The 19,468-nt window shown below is 47.9% G+C and overlaps 2 protein-coding genes across 5 annotated transcripts in view; one reads left to right on the top strand and one right to left on the bottom strand.

Moving 5' to 3' along the window:
• Nucleotides 1–18,522, bottom strand: part of pudp (pseudouridine 5'-phosphatase) — a 64,372-nt gene extending 45,850 nt beyond the window's left edge. Inside the window, exons 1-3 of the mRNA XM_068033141.1 lie at nucleotides 18,106–18,522; nucleotides 8,911–9,129; nucleotides 7,915–8,144 (exon numbers count right to left, since the gene is read on the bottom strand). Coding sequence (XP_067889242.1) covers nucleotides 7,915–8,144; nucleotides 8,911–9,129; nucleotides 18,106–18,178 — 522 coding nt within the window. The 5' untranslated portion in view covers nucleotides 18,179–18,522. The remainder of the gene's footprint in view (nucleotides 1–7,914; nucleotides 8,145–8,910; nucleotides 9,130–18,105) is intronic.
• The window catches only part of LOC137371138 (steryl-sulfatase-like), a 132,295-nt gene continuing 130,875 nt past the window's right edge, over nucleotides 18,049–19,468 (top strand). For 2 of the 4 annotated variants that reach the window (XM_068033139.1, XM_068033136.1), the window contains exon 1: nucleotides 18,049–18,136. In XM_068033139.1, coding sequence (XP_067889240.1) covers nucleotides 18,123–18,136 — 14 coding nt within the window. In that variant the 5' untranslated portion in view covers nucleotides 18,049–18,122. Of the gene's footprint in view, nucleotides 18,224–18,613; nucleotides 18,702–19,468 lie in introns of those variants that run through there. The other 2 variants (XM_068033137.1, XM_068033138.1) reach the window with 2 other exon arrangements.

The raw sequence follows: 19,468 nt of genomic DNA, 5'->3' as shown, positions 1-19,468 counted from the left end.
AAATGCAGCTAGAGTCAAGTCCACAGCACCATGGGTGGCTCAGCAGTACACGGGCCAGGAAAAAGATTGTGAAAGAAATAGTGATTGAGGATTCTATAGTTAGGGGAACAGATAGGCATTTCTGCGGCCGCAGATATGAATCCAGGATGGTATGTTGCCTCGCTGATTCCAGGGTCAAGAATGTCACTGAGTGGCTGCAGAGCACTCTGAGGGGGGAGGGTGAACAGCCAGAGGTCGAGGTCCATATCGGTACCAATAAAACCACCTCCACGCAGGTGGTAAAATTCCGCCCAACATTCCTGCATACAAGATGTTCAGGAAAGACAGGGAAGAAAAGAAAGGAGGATAGGTAGTAGTATCGATTAAGGAGAATATTACAGTGCTGGAGAGAGAAAATATTCTGGAGGGGTTAAGGATAGAATATATTTGGTTAAAGTTAAGAAACATTAGAGGTGCCATTACACTGTTCTGTATATTCTATATGCCGCCAATTATGGGAAAGATATAGAGGTGTTAATTTGCAAAGAAATTACAGAGAGCTGCAAAAACTATACCTTAGTAATAGTGAGGGACTTTAGTTATCGTAACATGGACTAGGTTAATAATAGTGTAGAGGGCAGAGAGGGCGAAGAGTTTCTGAAGTGTGCCAGGAGAATTATCTTGACCGATATGGGCTGGATTTTACGAAAAGGCCCAAGGTCTCGCTGTTGGGACTGGAAACGGGACCCCTTGCTGCACGGGTAGGGGTGGACTAAGGTTTGCAATTACATTGCAGCAGGTCAATTAACTGCTGAGTGCGGAGTAGCCGTCCCTCAGGCGGCGCAGGTGGTGTGAAATCACACTGCTAGAAGCACTGGCACAATATTTAAAAGGCTCCCAACACCCTGTCAAATGGAATCATGCACACAGGCAGCACTGAAGACCAAATGATTGATTGGAATGACTGAAGGACGATCCAGGGTGGCCCCATGGTTTATTGATGTCTCCATGCAGGTTCTCCTCCAAGCTGCTCAGACATTCTTCCCCTGGGATGGGAACAGAAGACCAGGCCAGCAAATGACACAGGCCTGGACAGAGATCGCAGAGGAGGCCAACAGCCAAGGGGCCGTCCCTCGAACTTGGCTTCAGTGCTGCAAGAGGATTAATGGTGTCATGCAATCTGCCAAGGTGAATACAGTACACCTTGTTTACCCTTACATGTGACTATGTGCAAGTATGAGATTGGTAGAAAGGACATGCCCACCCAGTCACTGGTAACGGCCAGGCAGCAGCATCGGCTGTCAGAAGCATGCCAGCCTCTCTGTGAAGGGCCCTGGTCCGTCAAAGTCGACTCCCACACTGCCGCTACTGAGTGGCTATATGCAGGAGGCATCCCTTTGGCACCATCATGGACAGTCAGGCTGCCACCAGCATAGGCGTTGTGCATGTTTTTGGCAGGCGACTAACAATGGACATTTATGTGTTTGCAGATGAGAAGGAAAAAGCCAAGACGGGCGTTTCTTTCCTGGCAATTCTGACGCCAATAGAGCAAGAGGATCTGGATCAAGGAGGCCTGGAGGCAATTGAGTCCACTGCTTATGGTGAGATGGGAGCGGAGCCCCAAGAGAATGTGATGTAATGGATGGGCACAGGAGACCCTCTAGGGAGCAAAAGGCATGGTATTCATGTGTCCATCATTGATCACATGGAGCTCCACACTAGGAAATCTGTGAAGAACATGATGGAATGTGCATATCCAACTAATCATGCATCCCTCTCATGCAGGGCACAGACAAGAGCAGCCAGCTGACCCAACCGGGGGCAGCCATCCACCTCTGAGGTTGAGGAGGGAACCTCAGAGGATGCATTGTCACATCATTCCAAACACCCTCCACCAGTGCAGAAATTCTCACATCAGTGAGTATTCATGCACCCGAAGCTTAGGGATGACTAGCTGTGAGCACAGCACAGACATGCTCGGATAGCTGATGGGAGGCTGTGACAGCCAAAGCCACTCAGACTCAAAGGACTGTGGGAGGCCAAGGTGATGCTGAGCTACAGGGTTGATGACATGACTCTGGAGTTGTCAAAAAGGCAGTAGATGCTGGACCTGCAGCATGAGATGCGTGAATATCTTGCAGAGCTTCCAGAAGCTATGCGCACCTATGTGCGGACGATGGAGGTCCATCCAGGCCATGAGTTCAGCCATGTTTCTGGCGTATGCGCACATGGCTTCCTCCATGAAGCGAGTGGTGACCCTCTTGGAGAGCCACATCCAGAAAACCATACAGTAGATGCTGGAGATGTGCGCAGAACTACATGCCATCGAGTGTTGGGCAGCTGTACCCATCCAGTATTCCACCACACTCCTGACTTGAGTCTTGTAGATCATGGACTGGTTTTGAGGAGTCAGGAGATGAACTATTCATTGTAGAGTATCCAATCCCTACCCTGCACTGTGCAGTCTCAGTGTTGATAGCTGGTCGAGTTAAGTTTCTGATCCCTCGTAACCAGTAGAAGTTCAAGGTGATGCCTTTGAAGGTAAGGAGGTGGTTGGGATATCCCTTGCTGAAACGATCATTGCCTGGCACTTAAGTAGCATGAATGTTCCCTGGCACTTGTCACCTCAAGCTTGGATGTTGTCTAGATCCTGCTGTAGGTTAACACAGATTGCTCCATCATTGAAGGAATTGTGAATGGAGCTGTACACTACAGGACCGTGAATGAAAAGACTTACTTCTGAAGTACTAAACAAAGACAACACCATTGATAAAGCATCTGAAGATGGTGGAGAAGTTCAATGCCACCTCTAAGTTGTCTCAGTAGCATCACTGAGGCATAAGGGATGCAGTTGACAGATGCGGTCTGCGTGGGTTAGTGAGGGAAGCAAGCCAATAACTTTGTTTCAGGTCTGTGACCTGACCAGGTTCTGATGAAAGGTCACAGACCTGAAACGCGAACTGATTATATTCGAATAACTTTGTTTGTTATTTTCAATATCACCAATTAATTGGTCTGGACACGTGTCCATAGAATCAGAGAATGAAACAGCACAGACAGAGACCACTTGACCCATCCTACCTGTGCCTGCTCTTTGAAAGAGCTATCCAATTAGTCCCACTTCCCCCTTGTTCTTTCCCCACAGCCCTGCATTTTTTTTCCTCTTCAAGTATTTATCCAATTTCCTTTTGAAAGTTGTAGCTGAACCTACTTCCTCTACCCTTTCAGGTAGTGCATTCCCGATCACAACTCATTGTGTAAAATGTTTCCTCCCGTCAACTCTAGTCCTTTTGCCAATTACTCTTAATCTGTGTCCTCTGGTTACTGACCCTTCTGCTACTGAAAACAGTTTCTCATTCTCTATCAAAACATGGTGATTTTGAACACCTCCCCTTAATCTCTCCTTAACCTTCTCTACTTTAAGGAGAACAATTCAAGTTTCTCTAGTCTCGTCATGTAACTGAAGTATTTAATCCCTGGTACCATTTTGGTAAATCTCCTCTGCACCCTCTATAAGGCCTTGGCTTTCTTCCTAAAAGTGTCTTATCCGGAAGCGAACATAATTCTTCATCTGGGGCCAAAAGAATGTTTTATAACAGTTTAATATAACTTCCTTGCTTTTGTACTCAATGCCTCTATTTATCAAGTCAAGGATCCGGTATGCTTTTTTAACAGTTCTCTTAACTTGCCTTACCACCTTCAAAGACCTGTGTATGTATACCCACAGGTTTCTCTGTTCCTGTAACCCCTTTAAAATTGTACCTTCTAGCTTATATTACCTATCCTTGTTCTTCCTACCAAAATGAATCACTTCACTGTATTAAAATTTATTTGCCATGTGTCTGTCCATCTCACCAGTCCTCCTGAAGTCTGTTGCTATCCTCTTCAATGCTGACCACATTTGCAAGTTTTGTGTCATCTGCAAACTTTGAGATTCTACCATGTATATCCATTAACATGTATATAATAGCAATGATAGAAGTGCCTATTGCTCAGCATCTTAACAACGAGGACACCCTCTATCATGTAGTGTGGTGCTACCCACTGTGCTAACTGGGACAGACTAAGGATATATCAAAACTGGGCGTCCATGAAGCACTCAAGTACAGCAAAATTGTATATGACCACAATATCTTACTTCGTGACCCAGAAAACTCCTCCATCCAACAAAGTGGATCAATCGTGCTTCAATGAGAAGTGTAGGCTGCCATGTGAGGAGCAATATCAGGAATACTTTAGAACATCTGCTACCACTCACCTAAGGAAATCTGAGCTAGCATTTATGATGCTCAAAAGTGAAACTTGGAGCTATACTGCAGGCTGAGTAGTTAAAGATGGCCAACGAACTACAGGCTCAGCAGTTGTTTGTAAAAAAAAAGTCCAGCAAGTATCTATAAAGTCCTATCTCTTTTTTTGAAGGAGGGGTGTGGGAAGATGAACAAAGCTTTTATAAAATCAGGTAAAACTTCTTAATGGGGCGATGGGATAAATGTACTGCATGATGTGTTACTGAGAGGAGAAAGATTCCATATTCAATCTACAGTCTGTGTTGAATTAGCTCATCCCAGCCAAGGAAATAATAAGGATCCTACAAGTGGCATCAGTGTCCCTGGGCCAGGAAGGGAGAAAAAAAACAGCCAGGGCCCCAGATCCTGATCACAAATTGTCAGACTTTGGCTGAGAACAGGGTGGAATTCAACTTCAATGCCTCCCATGGTCTGTGTGAACATTAGCAGGGCTCAGACTGTTTCTGAGGGGCAGCGGTCAGTGCCCATGCCAGCATTCCCAATGATGGATCAACACCTTCAGAAGGGAAAGCTGAAGTGGTAAGAAAAGAAGTGAAGGCATATTTATCAAGTCAGTCAAATCAGATGGAAAAACTACCTCTGAGATTATCATGCAATTTTAAACAGAAATTTTTATAGAGGCTGGGTCTGCTTTAGCTGTTCAGTGCTTCAAACCCCATGTTGCACAGAAGACCTCAAGGCTGCTGGATATCATTTATTGTTGTGCATTCATTTTCATTATATCCTTTAGCAAGTAGATGATATACTTTGTCAGGATCAAATCAAGCAAACCAAGATCACCCTTACAAAACAGCACACTGCGAATCATAATTCTACTTTACTTCACACACCTTTCAGTAGGTGACAACCTTAACTGAGCTGCGTAGCCCTAGCACAATAGGTAGTACTCTTTCCTCTGAGTCAGAAGGTTGCAGGTTCAAGTCCCACTCCCGGACCTGGGCACAAAAATCAAAACTACACTCCAGTGCAGTACTGAGGGAGTGCTACACTGTCGGATGTGCCGTCTTTCAGATGGGACGTTAAACCGAGGCCCTGCCTGCCCTCTCAGCTAGGCGTTAAAGATTCCATGGCACCATTTCAAAGAAAAGCAGGGGTTGCCATGTTTCCTACATTACAAGAGTGACAACACTTTAAAAGTACTTCTTTGGCTGTAAATCACTTTGGGATCTCCTGTAGTTGTGAAAGGCGCTGTATAATTGTAAGTCTTTCTTTTTGGTAATGTATTCATCCTATCTTACAGAAAACATGCAGGAAAAGCAACAATCTTTTTACTATTAAGCATTATAAACTGTTTTTGTGAACTAAGTACTCATCAAGGGGAGAGATATTACTAGTAGGAATGAAACATTTTACACTTCTAGCATCCAATGTCAGTTTCAATTTCTCACAGATCAAGTGTAGCATGAATAAGTTCAATGTAAAGCTCCACTGACTTTGTCTCAACCTCAGGAGAACATCCACCTTTGTACCAGTCTAATATTTTCCACTTCCCACACCAGCTATCCCAAGGCCTCCTTGCTGTGAGATACCCAATTGATGCCATGTCTACAAGAAAGCAGATTGAGGCTATCCAAATTAATTTCACATAGGGCCACAACCCCCTGTATAACGTACCCTACCCCATCTCCATCATGCTACCCATTCCCTCTGGCTCCCCTCTTGTCTCCTCTTCAAATGCTTCCTTCCATCTCCTCCCCCCAGCCCTTCAATCCCTCCACCATCAGTCCCATGCTTTGTGCTGCTGTGTTTTCCCAAATAACAAAAGTGACTGTACCTCAAAGATATTCATTGTACATGAAGGGCTTTCAATTGTTCCAAAGGATGCAGTAGCCCGCATGTAGATGAATTTGCACTGACTTAGCCAGTTAATTCAGCTGGAAGTGCGCGCATGTGAACATTGCTGAAGATAGCACTGGGCTCAACTGTGTCATTGTCCACAGTTCAACTGCCTGCTTATACTTGCTGTCCTAGCTCATGCAACAAGAATGGCAACTTAGGCAGGGCACCCGTCACCCAGAAGAATATTCTTCAACAAACCGGGCATCTTCAGGACAGGCGAGGGAGAAACTTGGACCAAATTTTCTTTTTAAAAGAAAGTAAGTGCCTTTAAAGAGTAAAAAATGTGGCGGTGGGAAGATGGTGAAGATAGTGGGGAGGGTTAATAGGAATGGCAGGAACGATGGGAGCAAGAGGTGACTAAGAGGGCCAGGGTAAGGGGGAAGTGAGAGTATATGCCAAAGGAGCAGCCCAAGTGATGCAGGCTGAACAAAGACTATGAAGACAGGTAAAAGAGAGAGACTGTATGCTCATGGTAAGGTGGATTTTACAGTCTCTGATCCATGTCGGTTGCAGCATCCCTGTTGGTGAACCCAAGAGAAGAATTTTTCTGGATCAAAATTCTGTCTTCTCATGAATAGCTTGAAGATCTCTATCAAATCCATCTTCGTTCTCCTCGTTTCCAGAGAGCAAACTCCAAAGGCAGGAACCTTTTCCTTATCCCTCCAAGTTGATAGAATTTCTCGAGACTCCCTCCAATAATTCTACATCCTTCTTGTAATACGGAGACCAAAACTGAACATAGTACTCTGGATGGGGTGCAACGATTCCCAATACAACTTCAGTGTCAGCCATGGTTCTGTTGCTACCACTCTTGCCTCCAAGTCACAAGTTTCTGGGTTCAAGTCCCACCCAGGACTTGAGCATAAAAATCAAGGCTAACACTCCAGCGCAGTACTAAGGGAATACTGCACTGTTGAAGGTGCTGTCTGTCAGATGAGACGTTAAACCGAGACCCCATCTAGCCTTTCAGCTGGATATAAAAGATCCCATGGCACTATTTTGAAGAAGTGCAGTGGAGTTATCCCTGGTATCTGCCCTACCCACCACCCTCCCCCCAAAACAGTTACCTTACAAATATGACCTTCCCCCACCAAACTGTACAAGGTTTACAGTTCACCCCCTCCCACCATCCCCTACACTAATGACAATAATCTAACCCAAGTCTCCCACCCCACCGCACTAAAAATCTTCAGTTTCCCCCCTTCCCCACCAGTCCCCACCCAGACGGGAAAGTGAAGGCGTGAGAGTGTCGGCTGCCGCTCTGAAGATCGCGGTGGCCTGTAAGATCGGAGGTAAGTGTATTTTAATTTATTCATTTTGTTACTTAACATATTTAAATCCAGGTCCTGGCCCGGCCCTCCCAGCATTGAGCTCCATGGTAGGCCGCCACCGCAATGATCTTCCGGCACCTCCCACCCCCTCCAATGAGCCTGATGTCGGGTGCCCTGTAAAATCCCGGCCATTGTTATTTACTATGTAATCTGCATTCTTGCTTCTCCTGCCTAATATCATGAGATTACATTGACTCATGTTGAATTTTAACTCCCGCTTCTCTAGCCAGTGATCCAGCCCACCCAGATCCCTTTGGACTTATGTATCTTTCATTTGGTACAACTTTGCAATGAACATGAAAGTAAACTGCTGCTATTACTAGGCTTACCAATGGGTAACATAATAGAAGCAAGCAACAACTGTGGAGACGCACTTTGGTAAGAATCAGCACCTTCAGGAAAGGTGGAAAGAAAATTGGCACATAAAAAGGAAACAATTTTTTAAAAATCTGTCTTACCTTTTCAAGAGGTGGTGGAGGTTCAAATCTCTTAGCACAGACCAGAAAGCTGTCAGGTGCAGGCTTGCTGTTCTTCACGTCTGGGTCATCGCCGCATACAATGTGGTGGAATAAGCAAAAGAACTTCTTGTGCCTGGTTGTCTTTAGGTCATACATATGCTGTGATGAGCTTGTAGCTACTGCGATCGGTATGTTGTGTTTGAGGAGGTGACAAACTATCGCCTCTACGCCTGAGGGAAAATCAACAAAGCAGCAACAATTAACTATTTTCCATCAATCTGTTGAGGCATGCCACCCAAGCAGCCATTTGTCATGTGTATAACAAAGCCAGTAAACTTCAACAGGCTACTAGCCAGCAGGGAGGACAGGGAAGGGGAGAGACAAATCACAGCAAAATTAAATTCTGTCCTCATGCACTTCCAATATGGCCGATTAATAGCCACCAGTAGCTGTGCCGCTGATTGATGTTTCCCTTCTTAATCCAGGATTCTGAGCCCAACAGTACCACCATCCTGACAGAAATCAGTGGAGTCAGTGCAGACTGGTAATTTCTCCCTGCTGCCATGACCAAGGTTTAATCTCCAACTGACATTAACAAGACACATTATCATTATCTCATTGCAATTTGGTTGTCACATTTTCCCATGTAGCAGCAATGACTGTATTCACTGGCTGTTAACACAGGGACAGCGGTAGGCCATTCAGCCCCATGAGTCATATTCCTGAAATACCTTCTATCTATCGATCTTCAGTTTGAAAATATCAATTGACCTGGGGGGGGGGGGGTCGCAAGCTGGAAATCCAGATATCCACTACTGTGTGTAACAAAATGCTTTTTGATTTTACCGCTGAATGGGAACGTTTTGAGAATGCGAATGCCACCATATACCCACGTTCTATTTTACTTGGTCTGTATAGCACACCTGCTCATGGCCTTAACTAGGTAAAGCCTTCTCACCCTTCTAATGGCTAAAGCTGTGGACAATCAACAGTTACCTGGCATCAGTTTTGCGGAACTGAATAGGCGTTCCTGCAGAACGTTACATTCCTTCACAAATTCCTCTGGACTAAATGGGAGTTCCAGTTTGTCACAAATAACTTTGGCGGCCTTCAAGGACTGCATTCCCATTATTGAGGCCTTCAACTCCCATGTAAACTTCTTATTGTAACGGCCACAGATTTCGTCAAACACAACAGTGTACAGTCTTTCCGTGTCTGCAATAGAAATGTGAGAACCAGAGAACCATCAGTGGAAATGGAACAATTTATGTTAACGCACAATTTAATGGATTAAAAAGAAATGCAGTAGTTCCCACTCTGTTCTCAGCTCTGCAAATGATGTGAAGGCATGAGAATGGTCAGGCGCAGCTATTATAAGAAAGAAGGGATGAGAGACTTGCATTTTTATAGCACTTTTCACAACAACCAGATGTCTCAAAGTTTACAGCCAATGAAGTACTTTTGAAGTGCAGTCACTGTTTTAATGTAGGAAACATGGCAGCTAATTTGCACACAGCAAGCTCCCATAAACAGCAATGTAAAAATGTTGATTGAAGGATAAATATTGGCCAGGACACCAGGACTAACTTCCCTGCTCTTATTCGAAATAGGGCCTTGGGATCTTTTACAGCCACCTGAACATGCAGACGGGGCCTTGGTTTAATGTCTCATCCGAAAGGCGGCACCTCCAACAGTACTGCATGGGAGTGTCAGCCTTGACTTCTCTGCTCAAATGTGGGACTTGAATCCACAACCTTCTCACTCGGAGGCGGGAGTGCTACCCACTGAGCCACAGTTGACACTATTACACCAGTAAATCTCCCATGGTGTTGCATACTGTAAATCAGAGGATACAATGTTTTTTTAATGTGGATATTCTGCTCCTAAGGTGCAGCTGTACAGGAACTGGCTTGTCCATTTAAGAATACATTGTCCAAGTTCTATAAGTTAGCACATCCAAAGATCAATCAAAGGTGAATTTCTACTTAGGTACTTTACAGATCAATTAGACAACAATTGTTTCTCTTTCAATTGCCAGCTGGTTGCAAATCCCTTGCTTCCCTGGAAAGGTTAAAAAAAAGAAAATGACTGGCTTTCCTTCTTCCATTTTTTAACATTCCTTGTATCTGTCACAAAATGTAGCACACTGAAATGAAGTGTGGTGGACACCATTGCATGCTGCATGCAAGGCTGTTCGAGGCTGATACTGCAGTGTACCACTGAAGGTGTGCGGCATTGTCAGAAGTAAGGGGAATGTTAAAAAATCTGTGGTAATGATTTGCCCTCAACCAACACAACATAATGTAAGAACATAGGAAATAGGAGCACAGTAAACCATTGGGCCCATCAAGCCTGCTCCGCCATTCAGTAATATTGATCTTCTCCCAAAGCTCCACTTTTGCGCTCATTCCCTATATCCCTTGATTTCCTGAGAGATCAAAAATCTGTCAATCTCAGTCTTGGATATATTCAACAGTGGAGCATTCGCAACATCTGGGGTAGAAAATTCCAAAGATTTGCAACCCTCTGAGTGAAGAAATTTCTCCTCATCGCAATCCTAAATGATCTAAATCTCAGTCCCTTATCCTGAGGCTGGGCCCCATGTTCTAGATTCCCCTTCAGAATCTTGTATGTTTCAATGAGAGTACCTCTCATTCTTCTGAACTTCAGACAGTATAGGCCCAATTTACTCACTCATCATAGGGTAACCCTCTCATCCCAGGAACCAATGTAGTGAACCTTCGCTGAACCACCTCCAAGGCAAGTTTCTCCTTCCTTAGATATGGAGACCAAAACTACACACAGTGTGCCAGCTGTGGTCTCACCAAAGACATATACAACTGTAGAAAGACTTCTTTATTCTTGTACTCCAATCCCCTTGCAATAAAGGCCATACTAAGTAGTCAATCCTCTCATTGTTATTTGTGGGATCTGGCTCCCTGCAAAATAGCAGCTGTACTTGCTTTCTTAACAGCATTTGCAATTCAAAATAATTCATATTAAATAAGGTTCTTGGTAATGTTTCAGGGGTGCAATAAGGTACTACGCACATATCTTTTTAAAAAATATACACAATATACTCGACCTTTGAGAGCAGGATCTTTGGACAGACTGAATTGACCAGAGTTTCCAAGTCAGCAGCAATCTGGCTGCTTGCGGCAAAACCTTCAAGCTTTGGTTTTGGACACAGCAGATTTCTTGCTGAAAATGCTTATTCCATAGTCAGTACAAGAAAACATGACTACTCCAATATATCTGAGTGATGTTGCTTAGCCACACATCCCCAGGAAGAACTTTCAGATGTTGTAGCAGTATTTCCCAATCGAACGATTTTTTTATCATTTAAGGTTAGTACAGAGGAAGTATTGTTTACAAGAGTAAAGGATTGGACTTGATCAAGTTTTGCACCATTACAGCAAAGCAGATGGGAAAATTGTGTACACCTTTATTTCTGGTTCTGGTTCCACATTCAGGTTGTGGCCTAAATGTTGGTCCCTTTAAGGTTAGGGGGAAGCGCCATTACTTGGGAAAGGAGCGATTGGGAGGAACCATAGGTAGGTGGGATGGGCGGCTGGAAGTGACCGTTGGATGCGAAAGGTGCAGTTTGAAGTGATGGTTGTTGGGGAGAGGGGCGAGAGGCAGTGTGGGTGTGACAGTTGGTGGGGTTAGGAGTGGTTTGGATTAATGGTTGTTGGAGAGGAGGGGCAGTTGGGTGGGGAGGGGTGGTTGTGCATGATGGTTGGTGAGGTGAGAGGCAGTTGGGTGAGACAGTTTTGGGGGAAGGGGCTGTAGGAAGTGACTATTAGAGGTGTGAGGGTGGAGTTTGGAGTGATGGTAGGAAGAGGGTTGTTCTGAATGACGGTTGAGATTGACAGTTGATAGGGGAAAGGGCAGTTCAGAGTGATGGTCATTGGGGGAAGGAAGGGTTCTGATGGACGCTTGGTGACTGTGTGGCAGTCAGAGGAGGGAGGTAAAGTTGGGAGTGAGGATTGGTGTCGGGAGGGGAGTATGGGAGTGAAAGTTAGGGGTGATGGTTGGTGAGGGAGGGAGTTGAGGGTAATGGTCCTGAGGAAAGAGGTAGATGGTCGGAGTGTGGGAGGGACAGTTGGTGGAGGGGGAGCAGCAGTCGGGCGGGGTGATCGTTGGTGAGGAAGGGGAAGAGCAGAGACGCTCACGGGTGACAGTTGATGTAGGGGGTCCGTGGGTGTTGGGAGAAGTGCGCCGGGAGTGAGGGATGGTGGGGAAGGGTAGTCGGCGTAACTGTTGATATGAGAGGAGGAGTGCGGATCTGTGTGATGTTTGGAAGAGGATGGGGAGGGAGGAGGGGGGAGCATCTGATGGCTCGGGAGATGGAGAAGGAGTTGTGAATGAAGGGTGGGAGTGACAGCAGGCAGGGAAGGTACGATTCTAATAGGGGCAGTTCTGCACTAAGAGTGGTGGGGGAGGGGTAGTTCTGCATTGACAGTTGATGGGAGAGGGGGGGTAGTTCTGCCTTGACAGTTGTGGGGCGGGGGGGGGGGGGTATTTCTGCATTGACAGTTGGTGGGAGAGGGGGGGGAAGTTCTGCCTTGACAGTTGTTGGTGGGGGGGGGGGGGAGTAGTTCAGCATTGACAGTTGCTGGGGAGGGGTAGTTCTGCATTGACAGTTGATGGGAGAGGGGTAGTTCTGCATTGACAGTTGCTGGGGAGGGGTAGTTCTGCATTGACAGTTGATGGGAGAGAGGTAGTTCTGCATTGACAGTTGATGGGAGAGAGGTAGTTCTGCATTGACAGTTGATGGGAGAGGGGTAGTTCTGCATTGACAGTTGATGGGAGAGGGGTAGTTCTGCATTGACAGTTGCTGGGGATTGACAGTTGATGGGAGAGAGGTAGTTCTGCATTGACAGTTGCTGGGGATTGACAGTTGATGGGAGAGAGGTAGTTCTGCATTGACAGTTGATGGGAGAGGGGTAGTTCTGCATTGACAGTTGATGGGAGAGGGGTAGTTCTGCATTGACAGTTGCTGGGGATTGACAGTTGATGGGAGAGAGGTAGTTCTGCATTGACAGTTGATGGGAGAGGGGTAGTTCTGCATTGACAGTTGGTGGGAGAGGGGTAGTGCTGCATTGACAGTTGATGGGAGAGGGGTAGTTCTGCATTGACAGTTGATGGGTGCGTGGGGGGTAGTTCTGCATTGACAGTTGATGGGAGAGGGGTAGTTCTGCATTGACAGTTGATGGGAGAGGGGTAGTTCTGCATTGACAGTTGATGGGTGCGTGGGGGGTAGTTCTGCATTGACAGTTGATGGGAGAGGGGTAGTGCTGCATTGACAGTTGATGGGAGAGGGGTAGTTCTGCATTGACAGTTGATGGGCGGGGGGAGGGGTAGTTCTGCATTGACAGTTGGTGGGAGAGGGGTAGTTCTGCATTGACAGTTGATGGGGGAGGGGGAGTTCTGCATTGACAGTTGATGGGAGAGGGGTAGTTCTGCATTGACAGTTGCTGGGGAGGGGTAGTTCTGCATTGACAGTTGATGGGAGAGAGGTAGTTCTGCATTGACAGTTGATGGGAGAGGGGTAGTTCTGCATTGACAGTTGGTGGGAGAGGGGTAGTGCTGCATTGACAGTTGATGGGAGAGGGGTAGTTCTGCATTGACAGTTGATGGGAGAGGGGTAGTTCTGCATTGACAGTTGATGGGAGAGGGGTAGTTCTGCATTGACAGTTGGTGGGAGAGGGGTAGTTCTGCATTGACAGTTGATGGCGGAGTGGTAGTTCTGCATTGACAGTTGAGGGGCGGGGGGAGGGGTAGTTCTGCATTGACAGTTGGTGGGAGAGGGGTAGTTCTGCATTGACAGTTGATGGGCGGGGGGAGGGGTAGTTCTGCATTGACAGTTGGTGGGAGAGGGGTAGTTCTGCATTGACAGTTGATGGGCGGGGGGAGGGGTAGTTCTGCATTGACAGTTGATGGGAGAGGGGTAGTTCTGCATTGACAGTTGATGGGTGGGTGGCGGGTAATTCTGCATTGACAGTTGATGGGTGGGTGGGGGGTAGTTCTGCATTGACATTTGATGGGAGAGGGGTAGTTCTGCATTGACAGTTGATGGGAGAGGGGTAGTTCTGCATTGACATTTGATGGGAGAGGGGTAGTTCTGCATTGACAGTTGATGGGAGAGGGGTAGTTCTGCATTGACAGTTGATGGGTGGTTGGGGGGTAGTTCTGCATTGACAGTTGATGGGAGAGGGGTAGTTCTGCATTGACAGTTGATGGGTGCGTGGGGGGTAGTTCTGCATTGACAGTTGATGGGAGAGGGTTAGTTCTGCATTGACAGTTGACGGGAGAGGGGTAGTTCTGCATTGACAGTTGATGGGTGCGTGGGGGGTAGTTCTGCATTGACAGTTGGTGGGAGAGGGGTAGTTCTGCATTGACAGTTGGTGGGAGAGGGGTAGTTCTGCATTGACAGTTGGTGGGAGAGGGGTAGTTCTGCATTGACAGTTGATGGGAGAGGGGTAGTTCTGCATTGACAGTTGATGGGTGCGTGGGGGGTAGTTCTGCATTGACAGTTGGTGGGAGAGGGGTAGTTCTGCATTGACAGTTGGTGGGAGAGGGGTAGTTCTGCATTGACAGTTGATGGGGGAGGGGTAGTTCTGCTTTGACAGTTGGTGGGAGAGGGGTAGTTCTGCACTGACTGTTGCTGGGGAGGGGTAGCTCTGCATTGACAGTTGACGGGAGAGGGGTAGTTCTGCATTGACAGTTGATGGGAGAGGGGTATTTCTGCATTGGCAGCTGATGGGAGAGGGGTAGTTCTGCATTGACAGTTGATGGGGGAGGGGTAGTTCTGCATTGACAGTTGGTGGGAGAGGGGTAGTTCTGCATTGACAGTTGATGGGGGAGGGGTAGTTCTGCATTGACAGTTGGTGGGAGAGGGGTAGTTCTGCATTGACAGTTGATGGGTGGGTGGGGCGGTTAGTTCTGCAATGACAGTTGCTGGGGGAGGGGTAGTTCTGCATTGACAGTTGGTGGGAGAGGGGTAGTTCTGCATTGACAGTTGATGGGAGAGGGGGAGTTCTGGATTGACAGTTGATGGGCGGGGGGGGTAGTTCTGCATTGACAGTTGGTGGGAGAGGGGTTGTTCTGCATTGGCAGTTGATGGGTGGGTGGGTGGTAGTTCTGCATTGACAGTTGATGGGTGGGGGTGGGGTAGTTCTGCATTGACAGTTGATGGGGGAGGGGTAGTTCTGCATTGACAGTTGACGGGAGTGGGATAGTTCTACATTGACAGTTGGTGGGGGAGGGGTAGTTCTGCGTTGACAGTTGATGGCGGGGGGGGGGGGTCGGTAGTTCTGCATTGACAGTTAATGGGCGTGAGGGTAGTTCTGCATTGACAGTTGACGGGAGTGGGGTAGTTCTGCATTGACAGTTGGTGGGGGAGGGTTAGTTCTGCATTGACAGTTGATGGGGGAGGGGTAGTTCTGCATTGACAGTTGATGGGGGAGGGGGAGTTCTGTATTGACATTGGGAGAGGGGGGTCCTGAGTGAGGGTGGGGAGGGGCAATTCTGTATTGACAGTGGGAGGGGGGGTCCTGATTGACGGTAGGTGAGGGGCAGTTCTGTATTGACAGTGGGAGAGGGGGTCCTGATTGATGGTGGGGGAGGGGCAGTTCTGTTTTGACAGTGGGAGAGGGGTGGTCCTGATTGATGGTGGGGGAGGGGCAGTTCTGTATTGACAGTGGGAGAGGGGGTCCTGATTGACGGTAGGTGAGGGGCAGTTCTGTATTGACAGTGGGAGAGGGGGTCCTGATTGATGGTGGGGGAGGGTCAGTTCTGTATTGACAGTGGGAGAGAAGGGGTCCTGATTGATGGTGGGGGAGGGGCAGTTCTGTTTTGACAGTGGGAGAGGGGTGGTCCTGATTGATGGTGGGGGAGGGGCAGTTCTGTATTGATAGTTGGAGAGGGAGGGTCCTGATTGACGGTGGAGGAGAGGCAGTTCTGTATTGACAGTGGGAGAGGGATGGTCCTGATTGACGGTGGTTTAGGGGCAGTTCTGTATTGATAGTGGGAGAGGATGGTTCTGCTTGACGGTAGGGGAGGGGCAGTTCTGTATTGATAATGGGAGTGGGTGGTCCTAATTGACGGTGGGGGAGGGGCAGTTTTGTATTGATAGTTGGAGAGGGGGGTCCTAATTGACGGTGGGGGAGGGGCAGTTCTGTATTGATAGTTGGAGAGGGTGATCCTAATTGACGGTGGGGGAGGGGCAGTTTTGTATTGATAGTTGGAGAGGGGGGTCCTGATTGACGGTGGGGGAGGGGCAGTTCTGTATTGATAGTTGGAGAGGGGTGGTCCTGATTGACAGTGGGGGAGGGGCAGTTCTGTATTGATAGTGGGAGAGGATGGTTCTGCTTGACGGTAGGGGAGGGGCAGTTCTGTATTGATAATGGGAGTGGGTGGTCCTAATTGACGGTGGGGGAGGGGCAGTTTTGTATTGATAGTTGGAGAGGGGGGTCCTAATTGACGGTGGGGGAGGGGCAGTTCTGTATTGATAGTTGGAGAGGGTGATCCTAATTGACGGTGGGGGAGGGGCAGTTTTGTATTGATAGTTGGAGAGGGGGGTCCTGATTGACGGTGGGGGAGGGGCAGTTCTGTATTGATAGTTGGAGAGGGGTGGTCCTGATTGACAGTGGGGGAGGGGCAGTTCTGTATTGATAGTTGGAGAGGGAGTGGTCCTGATTGACAGAGGGGGAGGGGCAGTTCTGTATTGACAGTGGGAGAGGGTGGTCCTGATTGGCGGTGGGAGAGGGGCAGTCCTGATTGACAGTGGGGGAGGGGCAGTTCTGTATTGACATTGGGAGAGGGGTGGTCCTGATTGACGGTGGTGGAGGGGCAGTTTTGTATTGATAGTTGGAGAGGGGGGGGGTCCTGATTGACGGTGGGGGAGGGGCAGTTCTGTATTGATAGTGGGAGAGGATGGTTCTGCTTGACGGTAGGGGAGGGGCAGTTCTGTATTGATAATGGGAGTGGGTGGTCCTAATTGACGGTGGGGGAGGGGCAGTTTTGTATTGATAGTTGGAGAGGGGGGGGTCCTGATTGACGGTGGGGGAGGGGCAGTTCTGTATTGATAGTGGGAGAGGATGGTTCTGCTTGACGGTAGGGGAGGGGCAGTTCTGTATTGATAATGGGAGTGGGTGGTCCTAATTGACGGTGGGGGAGGGGCAGTTTTGTATTGATAGTTGGAGAGGGGGGGTCCTGATTGACGGTGGGGGAGGGGCAGTTCTGTATTGATAGTTGGAGAGGGTGATCCTAATTGACGGTGGGGGAGGGGCAATTCTGTATTGATAGTTGGAGAGGGGGGTCCTGATTGACGGTGGGGGAGGGGCAATTCTGTATTGATAGTTGGAGAGGGGGGTCCTGATTGACGGTGGGGGAGGGGCAGTTCTGTATTGATAGTGGGAGAGGGTGGTCCTGATTGACGGTGGGGGAGGGGCAGTTCTGTATTGATAGTTGGAGGGGGGGTCCTGATTGACGGTGGGGGAGGGGCAATTCTGTATTGATAGTTGGAGAGGGGGGGTCCTGATTGACGGTGGGGGAGGGGCAGTTCTGTATTGATAGTGGGAGAGGGTGGTCCTGATTGACGGTGGGGGAGGGGCAGTTCTGTATTGATAGTTGGAGGGGGGGTCCTGATTGACGGTGGGGGAGGGGCAGTTCTGTATTGATAGTTGGAGAGGGGGGGTCCTGATTGACGGTGGGGGAGGGGCAATTCTGTATTGATAGTTGGAGTGGGGGGGTCCTGATTGACGGTGGGGGAGGGGCAGTTCTGTATTGATAGTTGGAGAGGGGGGGTCCTGATTGACGGTGGGGGAGGGGCAATTCTGTATTGATAGTTGGAGAGGGGGGGTCCTGATTGACGGTGGGGGAGGGGCAATTCTGTATTGATAGTTGGAGAGGGGGGGTCCTGATTGACGGTGGGGGAGGGGCAGTTCTGATTTGATAGTTGGAGAGGGGGGAATGAAGGTAATTGACAGTTGGAGGAGCCAGCAAAGTTGATCGACAGTTGGAGTGGGCGGGGCTGAATTGCTTGACAGTTGAAATGATGGGGGAGGGGGATGCGGCTGCTGACAGCCAGCGGTGTGGTCGAGATGAGGGAAGGAAGTGCCGTTGTCGGCCCAACCCTCGAAGACAGAGAGCGGGGCTGAAGCGGGAGACGGCGCGGATACTGACCCAGCAGAAGGCCGTCCATGTCGAAGATGACGTGAGTGACCGGCTGGAAGGTGCTGCAACTGCTCGCCGCCATTTCCAGGAGAGCAGGGAACCGAGGGCCGACCAGCGGCTTCCCAGAGTTAGTATCCGGGGCGGTGAGGGCCAGAGTCCACCTCCAACTTCCTTTGCTTCTTCAGTTCTATTGCATTATTACCGAAAATGTATTCAGGGAGCAAATAAATCATCTGTAGGGCTTAAATGTCGCATTATTTGCAATAAAACGTAATTTCGTATTATCTCTTATAAAACTACCGTTTTCCTTCATTCGTTGTGTTAGCTGGAGTCAGCACTGTGAGAAGGATGCGAAATTACACACAAAAAAACTTTGGTTGCTGTTCAGAATTCCTTGTTTTGTGTATTTTTGGACTGAGCCCTGGATTCTGTCGGCCACCAACTGGCAGCTTTAGTGTGGGGGATGGGTGAAGTGGGCGGGGCATGGGTGGGCGGAGTTACCCCACCAGGTAAAGGTGGACAGGCTCCAACTGAGTCAGCGCAGAGGCGATAGCTGCTGTTGTAGTAGCTTTATTTCTACTGGATGTAGGAAAGGTTTTTACAAGGTAATTAATGTTTATCATGTTTTCTGTTTGTTTGATATGTGCCCACCTCACCTTTCTCCCGTACTTGCCCAGGACAGTTAAATAACAATTCTTCAGAGGTTCATTGACCAAGACCACCCCCTCTCCCCTAAGAGTACAATTCGCAGCTGGTTATGATTTGGTTAAGATTGTAGATTTTAAGTCTCAGAAGATGATTCTGAGTGATACCAAATGTGTTAACCCAGTGAGTATTGCTGCCACCTTCATGTCGAGTAAGGTGGGTGAAGGGGTTCTGAGTAAGTTGTAGTTCTGGTTGCAGTAGAGTCACGAGTTGTGTAAACATCGTTTTCCAGGAGGCCATGTGAGACTGGTTTGAGTTAACATTGAATCACTGTTTGATTCCTATCACTTTGCCCGAAAAGGGAATTGGCTAATTTCAACTTGTTTGCACATATTTTCCACAACCGGCTAATCTGATGAAAGTATACTGATTGTGAAATTTACCAATGTTTTTTGTTGTATGACCACCTCCAGGCGCGTATCCATTGTCTCTCGAGATAAGGAGGCCCAAAAGAATTTCTTCAATTTGTTTCTAGTTCGCCGGCACTCAAATGTAAACATCAGGCCCGTACATTCGGAGTGAAGAAACTAAATTAATTCATTCGAACGCACTCCGATCAAAAGCAGATAAACTTTCATATGTATTTGATGCCTGTTCAGTGAAAAATTGGTGGCTGCAAATGCACAAGCAAATCTCTTCAATAAGAAGGCAATGATTGGACATCTTC

This window comes from Heterodontus francisci, chromosome 6, assembly GCF_036365525.1.
Source record: "Heterodontus francisci isolate sHetFra1 chromosome 6, sHetFra1.hap1, whole genome shotgun sequence".
Classification (NCBI taxonomy): Eukaryota; Metazoa; Chordata; class Chondrichthyes; order Heterodontiformes; family Heterodontidae; genus Heterodontus; species Heterodontus francisci.
The sequence above is the reverse complement of the archived record's forward strand: the minus strand, read 5'-3'. Positions and strand labels throughout refer to the sequence as shown.